This window comes from Sminthopsis crassicaudata, chromosome 2 (genome assembly GCF_048593235.1).
Source record: "Sminthopsis crassicaudata isolate SCR6 chromosome 2, ASM4859323v1, whole genome shotgun sequence".
Classification (NCBI taxonomy): domain Eukaryota; kingdom Metazoa; phylum Chordata; class Mammalia; order Dasyuromorphia; family Dasyuridae; genus Sminthopsis; species Sminthopsis crassicaudata.
Window position 1 is genome coordinate 312,476,615 of NC_133618.1, and position 17,956 is coordinate 312,494,570.

A 17,956-nucleotide genomic window follows, 5' to 3' on the forward strand; every position below is an offset into this window, starting at 1 on the left:
AGTCTAGTTACATAAGATCCGCAGTTTTTCCACTGGGCCAAAAGTCTCATGTGGAGAATTCCCAGGCATCTCTGGGATCCCTCTATTATAGAAGATATGCAAACATTCTACGCCTTAGTCCTTTTTTAAGAGTCACCAAGGATGTTGAGAATTTAATGAAGATAAATGTAAAGCCTGGAACTTGGGTTAAAAAAATTAATTTCACAAAGGGGAGAGAAGGGAATAAGTGTCTATATCATACCTACCATGTACCAGGAACTGTATTAAGTGTTTTTTTTTTTCAAACAAATCTTATCTCATTTGATCCTTACAACCCTGGGAGATAGGTGCTGTAATCATTCCATTTTACATGAGAAAACTGAGGCAATTAGAAGTTGAGTGACTTTTCCAGGATCACAAAGTCAATAAGTTTCTAAAGCTATATTTGAACTCAAGTTTTTCTGATTCCATACCTAGTGATCTATCCACTAAGCCACCAGCTGCCTCTAATAACAATATTTCTAGTATTAGTAGAGGTATTAGTGGTATTAATATTACTAGTAGAAGAAGACAAAGGTTTACGTGGATAGTAAAGATCTACAATTTTCAATGGACCATAAGTTCAATGAATCAACACTGTGATACAGTAGCTCAAAAAGTAAATATGATCTTTGTCTATATTCAGGAAAGCATAGTACTAAGAATTAAGCAAGTGACAAGCCTCCAACCTAGTCAGCCTATAGCTGGAGCACTGTATTTAGTTCCTGGAGCTACATTTTGAGAAAGACAATTTAATTATCTCTACAGCATCTCTAACAAGTCATTACCCAGATTTTCCTTGAAAATCTTCAAGGAAAAGAAACCAATGACCTCCAGAGACAGTCCTAACTACTTTTAGACAGTCCTAATTGTTACAAAGATTTTCTTTAAAATGAGTTGAGATCTGTTCTTCTATAATTTCCAATTCAATTTAATTCATACTGTTATTCCTAATTTTGCCTCATGGGTCCTAGCAGAACAAAGCCAATCCTTATTTCCACATGGCAGTCATTCAGGTCTTAGAAGAAAGTTATCATGGGCTCATCTAATCGTTTTCTGCTTTGTGTTAAAAAGCCTCTATCTTCAACCAATCAAACTAGACAATATTTGTGTCAGATGTATCATAAAGGGGATTCTTATTCAGGTGCAGGTTGGAGAAACTTACTTTGGAACTATCCTTCAAATCTGAGATTCTGGGAATTCTGATATTTTCTAGGAAGTGTGGCTTTGAGATCACTCTAAACATCCTGATCACCCTCTTCTGAATATACTTCAATTAGTACAATACTATCCTAAAGACAATACCTCTAAAATATCATCTTAGAAGTAGCAACAGCCACTGAGATAAACCTGGAAACCATAGAACATGCTTCCTAGATTTCATGAGATCCAATTTTTAAATATCCAGGGAAATGGCAGCTATGATTGCATGGTATGAACAAAAAACTCAATTCAGTTCAAAAACCAATTTTTGAAGTGCCTGAATGAACACTATTATAGGTAGTGAGAATACAAAGACAAAACTGACATAACCCCTTGTCATTAAAAAACTTACATTTTATGCATTGACAAGAAACATTATATAAAATTATTTGTAAAAGGAAAAAGCACTCGCAATGAGGGAGAGTGGGGAAGAGTTCAAGACTGGCAACTGAGCTGAACCATGAAGAAATATCAGATTTCTGAAAGGCAAAGGAAGTGCATTCCAGACATGGCTTGTAGCAAATCAAGAGACCAAATAGGCAAGAGCACATTTCAGGAACAGGTAGGAGTTTAGTTTGACCATAAGATGAAAGATTAAGTAAAAGGAAATAATATGAAATAACGCTAGAAAGACAGGCTGAAGCCAGATGTAAAGCCTTCCTTGTACTGAGGAAAGGTTTGTACTTCTAATTTTAGAGGCAACAGAGAGCCAATGAAGGTTTTTGAGCAATAGAATGATCTGATCAGACTTGGGCTTTGGGAAGTTTGAGCAACTTCCTGGAGAGAGAATGCAGGCAGGGAAACTAGTTACTAGACTATTACAATAGCCTAGGTAAGAGGTGATGAAGACTTGAACTAGAGTGAAAGTTGCATGACTAGAGAGAGGACAAATACAGGGTGACAGGACTTGGGAACCGCATGGGTATCTCCAGAAAGGGCAAAGAGGAGACAATGAAGGAGAATAAAGACCCAGAAATTGAGGAGATTGGAAGGATTATGGCATCCTCAGATAAAAATAGGGAAGGAGGTAGGAGAAAATGGAAACTAAAGGAGAAATATAATGAATTACATTTTGGAAATATGGAGATTAATAGAGACATCCAACCTGAAGGTAATGATGTAGACGTGGAATTCCAGAGGTTGAGGCTCAAGACATACAAGTATATAAAGAAAGATATAGATTTATTAATTATCTGGAACTCAATAAATATATCATCAAATAGCAATGAAGGGATCCCTAGTGATCACTGAGGAAACAACCTGTCATAAGGTTGAAATTCCAGACTTACAAAAAATTGAGAAATGAGAACCACAGGACAACCAGATGGTACAATGGATAAAACACCAGCCCTATAATCAGAAGGACCTGAGTTCAAATCCAACTTCAGACACCTATGAGCTGCTGATTCTGGAAAAGTCACAACCCCAATTGACCTTCCCTGCCCTCTCCCACCCCCAAAAAAAAGAAGGTTGGATAATTTATCAATAAATGATGAGCAGGAAGAAACAAATCAACTCAAACTCAATTCAATTAACAAATATTTGTTAATCAACTACCAAGGGCAGAGCACTTAACTTGAAGAGATGTGGAGTTTAGTTCAAATACAAGGAAGAATTTTTTCCCCTCATGGAGTTTACAAGGTTCTTTCAATTTCTGCTCAAAATTCAAATATCTAAGAAAGAACTGGTCAAAGCAAGATATGTAAGTAGGATACCACTGTGTTTTATACACAATCCTAAGGGCTTCAAAGACAGAAACAAAGGGAGCAGTAGAAAACAAATTAGGAGACTGAATTTTGTTTAGAATCTTTGTCCTCTCCCTAATAAGCTATGTAATATTGGACAAGTTTTTTTCCCAAAGTAACCTCCAAAGGTCCCTTTCAGCCTTGAAATTCGATTTGCTTCTCTAAATACCTACCTCTCCAGACAAATTAGAATTTTTCTTGGCAAGCTGATTCTCTGTTTGAGGTGACTCCTGATGAGCTCGACGACCCATTTTTGCTCCCTATTTAAAAAAAAAAAAGAGGGGACACTATTGTCAGTTACTTTCACAGTGACTAGTGGAGTTATAAACATAAAAATGATTGTGAGAAATGAATTTTCACAAGGAAAGACATATAATTTGAATAGCATTGGCAGGCTTCATGTATAACCTTAAAATAAGCAAGAGACACTATGCAGCAGAGAAGAAAACTAATTCATTCTAGTGAGCTTTACCCTAAAAGTTACAAACTCTATAAAAGTTAAAAACCCATTCCACTAAACTCAGACAATTTCTAGGGTGGACAATGATTACATAGGACAACACAGAGAAAAGAAGTAAAGGACCCCATATCTAACTGCAGGATTTTCAGGAAATCAAATTTCTAAGCTGCAACTTGGCAGGGGAATAGTGCCCAAAATATTGTTGGATAACAGGTTTTCCAGATTCTGTGGCAGCCAATACCAGAGAAATACAGATGGCAGTTATTTTGACTTGTGTTCTATCTGATGCACATTTAGAGACATCACCCAAGGGAGACAATTTCAAAACAATATGCTTTGAAGTCAGTACATTTTCAATTGGTGTAATCAAATCTTTTACAGGTGTTTCCCAAAGGTTCTTTGCGATAAAGGCTCAGTATCCTAGACATTACTTTTGAAAGCCTAAGCCAAACTAGGCTGAGTCAGACAAAATTTGTGTGAAGTATCAGGAACTGGTGTTTAGAAGATTTTTGTGTTACTTTCAAATACTAAACTTTTCTGGTTTTCTCAGGATCTGAAATAACACACTAGGTACAAGAATATTATAGCTATCCTAAATTTTAATGCACTTTTAAATAATGCAGACATAGGACTGACCTGGAAGCTTATAGAATAGCATCAATATATCTCCATTGAATCTTTGCACTATGACCTGTATAGGCTGTTCATTAAGCCTGCAGTCAGGAAGACCTGACTTCAGATCCTGCTTCCGACATTAGCTATATCACCATGGGCAACTCATTTGTCTCAGTGTCTTCAACTGTAAAATGGAGATAATAATAGCACCTTCTTCCCAAGATTATTGTGAGGATCAAATGGGATAATCCTAAAGTACCTGGAATAGAGTATTTCATACTATGCTATTTAATGCCTGTTCCCTTTCCTTACTATAAACAAGGATTTTGCAGTAAAATGCCATGACCTGCCATTGGGTCAAAACTGTCCAACCCTTTGGTGAATCTGACTTAACTAATCGCTATAGCAAATACAAGAGGAGGAAAAGAATGATCTTTAAAGTAATTTTTGTATTTAAAAATAAAAGGTGAAATTGCTAAAACTGAGCTAAATGAGACTAATCCAGACTTTATTATATAGAGTTAGAAGCAGTTTCATCCTTGAGATTTTTGAATGGTGATGCTGGGAAAGACCTTATTGTAGAGTTTGAGGGAAGTGTTATTTATAGATACAAATACTCACAAATATATACAAATAGATACAAAGTTTTAATTGAAGCAAACCAAACACTATAAGAGTATCCATTAATGAAATGACAGACCAAATTCCTAGGTTACTAAACTAACTCTGGAAGAACAGAAAACCAACTCATTCTCGTGAACTTTACCCCCCAAATGACAAAGGGTAAACTCATTCCACTAAACCCAAAAACACAATTTCTAAAAACATTTTAATATTTAAAAACATTCCTACAATAAATCCACATAAATCCTCAGCATTTTTATACATTACCAACACAATCCAACAGCAAGAGATACAAAGAGAAATTCCATTCAAAATAACGGTCGATAGTATGAAATATTTGGGAATATATCTACCAAAGGAGAGTCAGGAATTATATGAGCAAAATTACAAAACACTTGCCACAAAAATAAAGTCAGATTTAAATAATTGGAAAGACATTCAGTGCTCTTGGGTAGGCAGAGTGAATATAATTAAGATGACAATATTCCCTAAACTAATCTATTTATTTAGTGCTATACCAATCAGACTCCCAAGAAACTATTTTAATGACCTAAACAAAATTCATATGGAAGAACAAAAGGTTGAGAATTTCAAATGAAAACAAATCAAATGAAGGTGGCCTAGCTGTACCTGACCTAGAACTATATTATAAAGTAGCAGTCACCAAAACCATTTGGTATTGGCTAAGAAATAGACTAGTTGATCAGTGGCATAGGTTAGGTTCACAGGGCAAGATAGTGAATAAAAATAGCAATCTAGTGTTTGACAAACCCAAAGATCCCAAATTTTGGGATAAGAATTCATTATTTGACAAAAACTGCTGGGAAAACTGGAAATTAGTATGGCAGAAACTAGGCATGGACCCACATCTAACACCACATACTAAGATAAGATCAAAATGGATCCATGATTTAGGCATAAAGAACGAAATCATAAATAAATTAGAGGAACATAGGATAGTTTACCTCTCAGACTTGTGTCCAAAAGAGAACTAGAGATCATTATTGATCACAAAACAGAAAATTTTGATTACATCAAATTAAAAAGCTTTTGTACAAACAAAATCAATGCAAACAAGATTAGAAGGGAAGTAACAAACTGGGAAAATATTTTTACAGTTAAAGGTTCTGATAAAGGCCTCATCTCCAAAATATACAGAGAATTGACTTTAATTTATAGGAAATCAAGCCATTCTCAAATTGATAAATGGTCAAAGGATATGAACAGACAATTTTCAGATGATGAAATTGAAACTATTTCCACTCATATGAAAGAATGTTCCAAATCACTATTGATAAGAGAAATGCAAATTAAGACAACTCTGAAATACCACTACACACCTGTCAGATTGGCTAAGATGACAGGAACAAATAATGATGAATGTTGGAGGGGATGTGGGAAAACTGGGACACTGATACATTGTTGGTGGAGTTGTGAAAGAATCCAGCCATTCTGGAGAGCAATCTGGAACTATGCCCAAAAAGTTATCAAAATGTGCATACCCTTTGATCCAGCAGTGCTACTACTGGGCTTATATCCCAAAGAGATACTAAAAAAGGGAAAGGGACCTGTATGTGCCAAAATATTTGTGGCAGCCCTTTTTGTAGTGACCAGAAACTGGAAAATGAATGGATGCCCATCAATTGGAGAATGGTTGGGTAAATTATGGTATATGAAGGTTATGGAATGTTATTGTTCTGTAAGAAATGACCAGCAGGAGGAATACAGAGAGGCTTAGAGAGACTTACATCAACAGATGCTGAGTGAAATGAGCAGAACTAGGGGATCATTATACACTTCAACAATGATACTGTATGCGGATGTATTCTGATGGAAGTGGATATCTTCAACATAGAGAAGAGCTAATCCAATTTCAATTGATCAATGATAGACAGAATCAGCTACACCCAGAGAAGGAACACTGGGAAATGAGTGTAAACTGTGAGCATTTTTTGTTTCTCTTCTCAGATTATTTTTACCTTCCGAATCCAATTCTTCCTTTGCAACAACAACAAAATTCGGTTCTGCACATATATATTGTACCTAGGATATACTATAAGATATTTAATATGTATGGGAATGCCTGACATCCAGGTAAGGGGATGGAGGGAAGGAGGGGGAAAATTCGGAACAGAAGGGAGTACAAGGGATAATGTTGTAAAAAATGTTATAATTATGAAATTAATAATAATAATAACAGAAAAGGAATACAAAAATAAATAAAGCAAAACAAAACAGAAAATAAAAAACATTCCTACTAAAAATTCTTAGTGTGGCCCCAGAGAAAACTCTAGAAACTTTTAATGAGGTGCGACTTATTTTGTTATAATATTAAGATATTTTCTATTTAAACACGCCATCTTTTTAAACTACATATCTATATGAATCCAAATTTTCTCTATACTTCAATTACATCAACATACCACAATGGGTAGAACGCAGAAGCAAACAGAACCCAGCTCTCTTCTATTGAGTCACACATTAAAGAGAAGTTTGCAAAAAAAAAAAAAAAAGCCACTCTTCTCGCTAATTTTTTTGGTATTGGGAAAAAAGTTGATTTTTCATAAAATGTCATTTTTGTTAACAGGTCGTGGGTGTATTCGTATTTTTGGATAGTTTAACATTTTTCTCGGCTTTAGTTTCTAAGTAAATTTCAGTGGGGAGTGAGGGCTCACATAACAAAAGCTCTTTGGGGTCCTCGATGACTGCCGAGAGCGCAAAGCGGCAGGGAGACTAGGATTTGAGAACTGGTACCCACACGCCCCAGCTGGGCCGGCCAGGAGCCCGGGCCAGACGGGGACTTGCCGTGCCCCTCCCACTCGCCAGCTCTCCCCGGGCGGGGTCTGAACCTGGGGTCCTTGGGCAATTTAGGGATCTGTGAACCTGGGGAGGGGGAGGGATCTTTATTTTAGCAGAAGTGGCTTCCTTTGTCATTTTATGTGTTTTAAGCATTTAAAAACTTTATTCTGAGAAGAGGGTCCGCGGGCATCCCCAGACTGCGCTGGGGTCCGGGACACAAAGAAGGTTAGACCCCAGCCTCGAGGTCCCCGCAGTGCTCCTCCCAAAGGTCCCCCCGCCCAGGCGCCGAGTTCAGCCGCAGGCGCGGGCCCGCAGGGGAGCCTCCACTCCTCTCCCGGCGGAGAATCCAGGGGGGAGACTCGGCCCGAATAAGGCTGACCCCTGGCCGCCCAAGCCCGCCCAAGCCGGCCCCCGTCCTCACTGAAGAGGCCGATCCGCGGCGCTTCTCCTCGCTGAGATCCAACACGTCCTCCATCGCCACGGCTGCTGACGTAACTTCCGGAACCCCCCGGAGCCCTGATCGCGTCCCTGGCAACCGGCTCCCCTCTCCTCCCGATATTAAAGGGTCCGCGACTGATTTTCAGGGCTCCCTGAGAGACAGAGAAAGGAGGGCGGAATAAAGAGAGAAGGGAGGAGGGAAAGTTAAAAAAAGAGGAGGGAAGAGAAAGAGAGGAGTGAAAAGGAAAAGAAGGAAGGAGAGAAGAGGAAGAGAAAAGAGGGAAGCAAAAAAAAAAAAAAAGAAGAGAAGGGGAAGAGAGAAGGAAAAGGGAGAAGTAAAGGAGAAAAGGAGCAGGAAAAAGAAAACGAAGGGAAGAGGGAAATAAAAAAGGAAGAAGAGTGAAAAGGAAAGAAAAGGAGGAGAGAAGAGGAAAGGAGAGGAAATGAGGGGGAAAAAAGGGAAGAGGGAAGGAGAAAAGGGAAGAGGAGAATCAAAAGTAAAATAAGAGTGAAGGGAAAGGGGGAAAGTAAAAAGGAAGGGAGAAAGGGGAAGAGAAAAAAGGGAAGGAAAAGGGAGGAGTGGAAAGGAGAGGAGAAAAGAAGAGTAAGGGGGGAGAAAGAAAAGAGGAGTGAAAAGAAGAGGAAGAGAAAAAATAGGAAAGGGAAAGAAAAAGGAAAGAGAAGGGAAGGGAAGAGTGAAAAGAAAATGGAGAGGGGAGGAGGAGAGAAAAAGGAAGATGAAAAAATGTGAGGAAGAAAAGGCAAAGGGAGGAATGAAAAGAAAAGAAAGGGAAAGAAGGGGATGGGGAAAGAAGAGGAAAGATGATAAGAAAAAGGGAAGAGAGAAAATAAGGGATAAAAGAAGAGAAGAAAGAAAGAAACTGAGAGAAGGGACATGTTCTTCCTTAATCCTTCCTGAGTAACACTTCAGGGAATTACTCCCATCCCCCATAGGAGTAGACTTTCTGCTCTTCTCTGATTCTAGTCATTGCCTCAAACATTTTTCTCTTGCTAAAAACCACCGAGTTTACTCCTGTGGGAGAATCTAGGGTCTTAATCAAGCATTTAGGAGTGAAAGGAACTTAACAAGCCATTTATTCCAACTCCATTCTCTTTACATCCCTTATTTTTCACTTGAGGATTACCGTCTACAAAGATTAAGTAAACACATAGTAAATAACAAAGGCAGAATTTGAACCTAGGTCTCCAACTTCAAAACTAGTACTTTTTCCTCTACATAGAGGTGCTTCTAGTTCACTTGTCCAAAGCTGTTTCTGTACTGAGGAAAGGATTATTCCAGATATAACAGAAAAAAATAGCTGTATACATGTATCCTGTTACTAGATTGTGTTGTTTCTTGAGCATATGGTATTTAGGGTTATCTCATAATAAATCCAGTTCACTATTTAGCTTCTGTTAAGTATCTTTCAACAACTGTCATTAATTCAAAAAGGCTCTGACTGCCTCCTCCTCTTCACTACTGCACCCTAGGGAAGATTTATTTAAACTAGCTTAGGTTTGGGTTCATATCTATCATATTTCCAAAATGCAGGAGTAGAATACCTACTGTATATAATGTAAATCAGGAATAGGACAGTTATTTATTTCCTGCAAGCAAAAGACTCACAGATATGCAGAAAAGAAAGAAAGAAAAACAAAACAAAACAAAACAAAAACTAAGCAAGCTAACTAAACAAGTAGTTACTATTATTCTCAGCTAGGCGAATTGATACAGAAAACCACCAACATAAAGCATTGGTGGGACTGCTGAAAAGATACTTTATATTTTACCTCTGCAGTACCATGCCTAGGAGATGTCTTTTGGCAAGTCAGGCCACAGATTGGATTCATACTTCAAATTCATATTTCATAAAGAAGTCAACTTTTTCAAGAGTGCTGAGTGGTTTCTTGGGGCTCCTTTTGAAGTGAAGCTGAGTACCCAAGAACTCTGGACCTCTAATCCTCGATAAGGTCACTTCCAAATTTTGACACTCCCATCTTTAAATTGATATTCAGTATCTATGGTATTCTCCAACCAAGTTCTGAATGCTGTCCCCTAGAGTATCATGATTGGTAGTTGTTGCCCTTTGTTCTCAGAGGACTATGTTAGAGCCAATCCAACTGTAGCTGATCAGATAATGAGAGCATGGAATTGCTCTACTATAGGTCAGAACCAAATGGTCCATATGAACACTTAGAGTGGATTATCTAGCACTTGCCCTCTGTAAATTGTTCTTTATAAAATAGTCTTTTTGGCAAGCATTCATTTGGCATCTGAACAATGTGGCCAACCCAATGGAGTTGTGCTCTCTGCGGTAGAGTTGGAATGTTGACAGTTTAATTCAAAGAAGGACCTCAGTTCTGGGATCTTATCCTATCAGGTGATCTGCAGAATTTTCCAAAAACAATTCAAATAGAAGGGATTCATGGAACTGGTAAATTGTCCAGATTTCATAGTCATACAACAATGAGGTCAGCACTTAGGTTCTACATGATCAGAAGGAGATAATCAGGGGCAAAGTCAGTTCCTTTCAAAAATCCCACTAAGTCACGTACTCTTCTAGATCAGTGGCCAAGAAAGAGATTGCTTCACCATTCTTAAAGAGCTCAAGGATGGAGCTAGCACGTAGTCCCCAGGAAGCAAGCAGGGAAGCTCCATACCAGCCCTAGTCACTTGTACAAGATACTGAAGCAGAGACAAAAACCAGTCCCTGCCATGAAGGAGTTTATGGTTTACTGGAAGAATACAACAACATATATAAAAGCAAATAATTATAAAATACATGTATTTTGTACAAATACAAACAGATTTCAATAGGGAGTTTTGATAAATAGGGGAGTTAGGAAAGAATGAATAAAGCTCTTGAGGCCTAGAATCAAGAAACCTTGAGTTGAAGTCCTGCTTCAAAGACTGCCTGTGTGACTCTGGGCAAATCACTCAATCTCTGTCTATATAGCTCAATTTCCATATCTATAAATTATTGCTATTCAGTTGTTCCAGTCCTATCTGACTCTTTGTGACTCCATTTGGCATTGTCTTGGCAAAGATACTGGAGTGGTTTCCCATTTCTTTCTCCAGCTCATTTTACAGATGAGTTCATTATATAGATCTATAAAAAGAGGATAATAATAGTACCTATTTCCCAGGATTGCTGTAAGGATCGAATGAATAATAATTTTAAAGTGCTTAGCATAGTATCTAGTATATAATAAACTATGTAAATGTTAGCTGTTATGATTAATATTTTATTTTAAGAGGGAGAGAGTGCTCATGACTAGAGGAGTTAGGCAGAAGAGTGGATTGAGTATGCTCTTCTTGAGAAGTTAGATAGACCTGAATTCACATCCGGTCTAAGATACTTACAAGTAATGTAACCTCTGTCTTGATTTCCTCAACTGTGAGGACTAAACAAATAACAGGTACAGTGCTTGCTAACAGGTAAAGTGATATAAAAATATAGTATAAAAATGCTAGCTATTAATCAGGCAAGGCCTTAAGTGGGGGATGGTGAGGTGTGCTTTGAAGAAAGATAGGAATTCTGCATTGAAAAGAGACTCTTAACATAAGGGGAAAAAGTACTAAGAAAAAAAAAATGGAATGTTCCATATGCTAAACCACTAAAACACTAGACTACCCAAAGAGATCAAAGGGGAATCATATGAAATTACACTGGAAAGGAAACCAGTGACTTTAAATGCCAGAATGAGGAATTTGTATTTTGGCATATAGGCAAAGGAGCCATTGAAGAATTTTGAGTTGACAATGTAAGATCTCTGTATAGCAATGTCATCTCAGCATCCCTATGGAGAATGAGTTGGAGAGGGGACATCATGGAGGTAGAAGATCAGTTAGGAGGCTATTACAATAATCCAGGGATGATGGCCTGGCCTAAGGTAGTGGGTGTTTGATTAGAGAGAGCAACAAGCCAGAGAGAAATAAGTGACAAGCTGTGCATATGGGGGTTGAAGGGGAAAGAAGAGTAAAAAGTAACTCTGAGGCTGAAAACCTGAATGAATTGGAAGCATGATTAATGCTAACAGTATAAATAAGGAAGTTAGTAGGAAAAATAATTTAGGGAAAAGAAAAGGTGATTTGATTAGAACATGTAGAATTTAAGATGCTTACATCATAGTAATGTCTAACAGGCAGTCAGTAATGCAAAACTAGAATTCAGGAATAAGATTAGATTTGGATGCTATATGTGGATTGGGGAATCATCTGGTTTATTATTAGTGTCCAGTCCCTTGGGCCATATAGCACATCTGTTTCTTCTATCCTCTACTATCTCTTGAAGTCTATCCAAGTTATATTCAATGGTTCCACAAATATGATATTCATATCACATATATCTGTATCTATCTATCTATATCTATATATGCATTTCATTCTCTGTTTCCCATTTCCCTTTTGCTTTCAAAGTTTCCCAAAATGAGGATCTTTTCCAATGAGTTCCATCTTCCCATCTGGATAGAGATGATAATTGAAACTTTTGGTGACTACTAAGGTCACAAAAGGAAAAGTGTATAGCTAGAATTTGAGAAGACCCAGGACAAACCCCTATGTTTTAAAATTTAAATTGACTTTCTCTCAAGAGGCTTATAATCTAATAAAGGAAACTTAATCAATAAGTGAATCCCCACACCCACAAAAAAAAAGTGGATATAATGATATTGTCAATTGCTTAATATATTTATATCATCAAAAATCAGCCTCTGATTATTAGGGAATAAAACTGGAGTGAATGGGGATTAGGATTTTGGTAGGGACTCCATCTAGTCTATGTTAATCATACCTTTCAATGTCATTAATAAGTCTATTTTTTGAAAGCCTGTTTTGTGCTAAATTCTGTAGGAGATACAAGGATGATTAAGAGATTGTTACTTTCTAGGATTTTGCTAAATTGAAGAGAATGGGAGAAATAATACATGTTAAAAATTAATATACTGTATGAGCCTTTATGAGCCCATTTCCCAACCCTGCCTTGCACTGGCAGATTGGATCTCCCAGAGGACAGCTGGTTATTTTTTCTTTAAAAATGCAAGGGTTGGGACAGCTAGGTGGCGCAGTGGATAGAGCACCAGCCCTGAATTCAGGAGGACCTGAGTTCAAATCTGGTCTCAGACACTTAACACCTCCTAGCTGTGTAACCCTGGGCAAGTCACTTAACCCCAGCCTCAAAAACAAACAAACTAAATAAATGAATAAATAAATAAAATGAAATGCAAGGGTCTAATTTTGAGGCCTTATGGTTTCTAGTACTATTCTCATAAGAACTCATATCTAGTATGCTTTCCCATCCCAGTACTAATCATCCAGTTGGTAGAAACAAGTTTTTGCAAAAGGAAATCTACTGAGAAGATGTAGCAAGCGCATCCTGTTGCAGTCCCTCACATTAGAAATTCACATTCTCCTTTGTTGGATGTGGTCCTTAGAAAGAGAGAGAATGCAAACAATGTACAAAGGTTGAAAAACCTGCATTAGGGAGCATGTGGAGCCAGGGATGCCTTGAGATTCTTGGATCCAGCAGTCCTTTTCCCTTCTAAAAATGCCCATCAAATTCACTTTGGGAGCAAAGTACTTTGTTCCTCTGTTGAATTGGTGACTCATTCCAGGTCTTAATATCTCAGCTAACAGGTCAATTCACCATTGAACTGGGTCAAGATTAAGTTGCTTGCCTGTGTGCTGGCTCCTCACTGGACTAAAAGGCTGCTTCTCTGGTGGTCTCTTCCATCTGCTTAAATTGATGAATATACTTTTAGCGGCTCTCCCAGAGTTTCAAAGTCCACATGGCTGTAACCTGGTCAATTCCAGTTTGGTTACTTAGTCATCCAAGATCAGAAAAGAGTAAACATAACAAAGACAAAAGAAACATGCATTTAGGGACACCTGGTTACCAGGTGTGAGAGAGGCTCCCATATATCAACTTAGAGCAATCCTCTCCACTGGAAAGCTGCATAGAAGGCAAGAGATATTTCTGGAGGCTGTTCTAGCTCAGCATCCAAGTCAAGTCAACAAGAACTTACTATATGCTGAGCACTACACTAAGTACTATTAAAAAAAAAAAAAAAGGCAAAAAGATAGTCCTTGCCCTCACATAGCTTACATTCTAATAGAGGAGATAATAGATGAACTAATATGTGCATACAAGATGTACACAGAGTAGATAGAAGATACTTTGAGAGAAGGAAGCATGAGCCAGTTAAAAGATTTTTTTTATTGTCATACAATTTGGCAAACAGAAACAGATCTCTGAGCAAGTTCTGAAGTGGAGGAAAGGGTTCTCTGTTACAGACGCTTGGAAGCAGATTTCCCCAGCCTCCACATGTAAAATTGGGACCTGACAGTGCATATTGCACATGCTCTGCATAATCCACCAAGAAGGGCAAATCCAGGCACACTTGAAGAATTGGGTTATGATGGAGGAGAAAATTAAAGGCATAAGAAACTGTCCTAGCAAAGGCACTGAGGCCGGAGAGCAAAGAAAGTTATTTGGGAACTGTAAATAACCCAGGTTGGCAGGAGCAAGAGACCCTGAGGAAAAAAATGTTACATAAGACTGCAAATAGGGGAATAGAGCCAGATTTTGAAGGGCACTGAATGCCAAGTTTAAAAAAATGCATTTCAATGAAAGAGTTTGGAATTGGATTGTACAATATTCATAAAAAAGTCAAATAAGAATACTATAACAATATAAAAAATGTCATCAGCAGAATAGTCACATAGGTATATATGAATCCTGCATTGCAGGCAAAAAAAAAAATTGTTCCTAAGCAAAGTTTGCTCTGGACCAAATCATCAGGAAGATGCAATGTTTTCTATTCTCAGAATAGACTTTCTATTGTTAATCTTATGGTAGGTTCCCACTCTTAGGACTTGGGGTCCCTCCCCCAGCTTCATGCTCCTAAAAACAAGGGTCCCTCAAAATTTAGTATCCAGGGCTTCAGGATGCTCCCTCCTCAGTTTCTTTCTCTGCTCTGTGAAAATGGGTACTTCTAGGTTAACCAGTTATAATAACTAGTGTGTTCATAAGTCAGTAACTTATGCCCTTTATTCCTTAGATAAATTAATGCTTAAACCCATAAAAGGTCATATTATGAAGTAGAAGTGAAGAGGTTTTATCTGAAAGACTTTTTAGTGCTCTTCAAATGTAATAGAATGTTAGCTTCTTGAAGGGAAGGACTTTTATTTTTGTCTTTGTATCAATAGCGCCCAGCACCATGCTTGGCACAGAGTTTATTAATTGGATGATGAAAAACATTACTGCCATTTACAATATAGTAAGTATCCCTGGTTGATCAAAACAGCATAACGCTGAGCAAGATGACAAAGAAAAAGAGGCATTTTGAGGCACAGAATTTAGATTAGACGACAACTAAGATCCATTTTGTCTGACCCCAATCCTGGACAAAGAATCCCCTCTCTATTACACACAAATATTGAGTCAACCTTCCCTTGAGGATCTCCAGTGAGGAGGAAAGAACTCCACTAATTTTCCAAGACGATCCATTCCATTTTTCAATAACTCTAACTGATGACGGCCATTCAATGAAACTTTAAGTACATGAAGTGCTTTACATGATATCTCACTTGATTTTTTACAACAGCCCTCTCAGGTAGATACTAGTAATATTTCCATTATACAAATGGGAAAACTGAGGCTGAAAGACACCATGTGACTTGCTCAGGGTCACACAAGTTATAGATGAGGCTGAATTTCAAGTCAGGTTTTCCTGACTCCAAGTTGGACTCTTATTCCCTTTGCTTCCTCGCTTGCCTGTTGGCAAGTTTTCTCTTTTATGGAGCTAAAATCTGCCACTGTAACTTCCATTGTTTCTAGTTTTGTCCTCTGGGGCCAAATGGATCCAATCTATTCCTTCTTCCACAAGAAGATATTTAAAGACAATGATCATTTTCCTCTCCTCTTCTCCACGACAAACACTTCCCAGTTCCTTCAATCAGTTCTTATGTGATGCAGTTTCTAAGGCCTTCATTAATCTGGGTCATCTCTCTCTGGATGTTCTCCAATTGATCAATGTTTGTCCTAAGCTGCTCTCCTTCATTTTACAGCTAATGAAAATGTCCAGGTCACACAAATGGCAGACCCAGGATTTGAAAGTAGGCTGTCCAAATCCAGCACTTTGGGTAACCTATCAAGTCAGGTACAACATGCACCTATGTGTGGAACACACACACACACACACACACACACACACACACACACAAATGGGATGAGAAGTCATCGAACTTTTCTTTATCTATAAAATATGGGGAAGGTGGTTGAACTAGGAGGAACTTTCCAACACTGAATCTATGATTTTCTGATGTTCTATGAGAATAATGTTTTGGATGCATCTGCAGTCCAATAGAGAGGACCTTGGACCCAGAGGTGGAAAAATTGGGCTCACTTCTATCTTTGCTACTCACTAGCTGTGAGATTCAATGCAAATCACTTTTAGCCTAAGTTTCCTCATTTATAAATGAGGGGAAAATAATATTTACACTCCCCACTTCACAGTGTTATTATCAGCACCAAAAGATGTGTTACATATAAAGTACTCTAAATCATCCGCCCTGTAGTCAGAAGGATCTGAGTTCCAGTCCAGCCTCACACACTTACTAGCTGTGTGACCCTAAGTAAGTAACTTAACAACCTCCAGAAGAAAAAAAGTTCAATAAATTCCCCAACACTCTATAAATATAAGCTAGGATAATGATTATCCAATACAACTTCTTAAAAAAAAATTGTGATCATTTTAAGTCTAGGTTCATAAATAAGTGAGCTCCTTTGTTGGTCCTTGATGATGATGATTGAATTGTGTTATAAGGCTCAGCTTCTTAAATTGTAGTTTGTGACCTTTTTGATGTTTCATAGTCGAATGTGGAGGTCATAAAATTATAATTCATTATCAGTAAATGTTTGATTTGTATATCTATTTTATATCCCTATATATCCCAAAGTCATGTGAAAATTTCTCAAGAATGAAGAGGTCATGAGCAGAAAAAGTTTAAAAAGCCCTGCCTAAGTAAGATACCTAGAATCCTTTCTGTAGCCTCACAATTTTATTGTGAACTCTCCCTTCAGCTTTTTGCCCTTCACCAAACTTAATTAAATGCCTGCTAGCTACTTCTCTTGATAGAAGCAAGTCCTGGATATGCACTGACAATACTTAAGGGAAAGATCATGACCAAAAGAATTTTTTAAAAGCCTAAAACTGATTCAGGGAGACTGGAGATGAAATAGCCATTCTAAAATGTGACTCTTGGGCACTAGCTTTGCTATTCATTCCCTGTCCTCTCAGCCTCGTAGCAGAGGAGATTGAATAAAAGTTATCCAATGTTATCCAATGTGCCATAAACCTGGGCTTAAGTTAGAGAGTGCCCAAGGAAGGCAAATTGTATGATAAAGGGCCTTAACTTCATGACATATGAGGATGCTTAAACAATGAATGATCATTGCAAGCCCAAAGGAAGGGAATGAACATGTTTTTAGCCTGGAGAAAAGAATACTTAGCAAGGATATGATCACTGTGTTCAAATATTTGAAAAGCAGTCATATTGAGGCTATCATATTAAATGTGTTCTTTTCGGCCCCAAAGCATAACTAGGAGCAGTTTGTGGAACTTAAAAAGAGGAAATTTTAGTCTTGATATGAGGACAAACTTTCTAAGAATTATAGTTGTCCCGAAAAGGATGGCTTGCCTCCAGGAGCTGTGGAGGCCTCCTTCTTAGAAGTCTTTAAAAAGAAGCTAGAAAAAAAAGGGGGGGGAGAGGAAATTTACACAATAACTTTATTCCATATTTAAAAGGAATAGCAAGTGGTACATAACAAATTTGCAGTTTCATATACAATCATCTTTCTTATATTATGTTGTGGAATTGCTTGTTTTATTCTATAAATTAAAAAATAAAACAAAGCAAAATAAGAATAAAAGGAAGGAAGGAAGGAAGGAAGGAAGGAAGGAAGGAAGGAAGGAAGGAAGGAAGGAAGGAAGGAAGGAAGGAAGGAAGGAAGGAAGGAAGGAAGGAAGGGAGGGAAAGAAGGAAGGAAGGGAG

The 17,956-nt window shown here is 37.8% G+C and overlaps 1 protein-coding gene across 2 annotated transcripts in view; it reads right to left on the reverse strand.

Moving 5' to 3' along the window:
- The window catches only part of IFT43 (intraflagellar transport 43), a 117,057-nt gene extending 107,272 nt beyond the window's left edge, over positions 1-9,785 (reverse strand). Inside the window, exons 1-2 of one of the 2 annotated variants that reach the window (XM_074289950.1) lie at positions 9,694-9,785; positions 3,140-3,226 (exon numbers count right to left, since the gene is read on the reverse strand). In XM_074289950.1, coding sequence (XP_074146051.1) covers positions 3,140-3,226; positions 9,694-9,753 — 147 coding nt within the window. In that variant the 5' untranslated portion in view covers positions 9,754-9,785. Of the gene's footprint in view, positions 1-3,139; positions 3,227-7,885; positions 8,041-9,693 lie in introns of those variants that run through there. The other variant, XM_074289951.1, reaches the window with a different exon arrangement.
- Between the last annotated feature and the right edge of the window lie 8,171 nt (positions 9,786-17,956).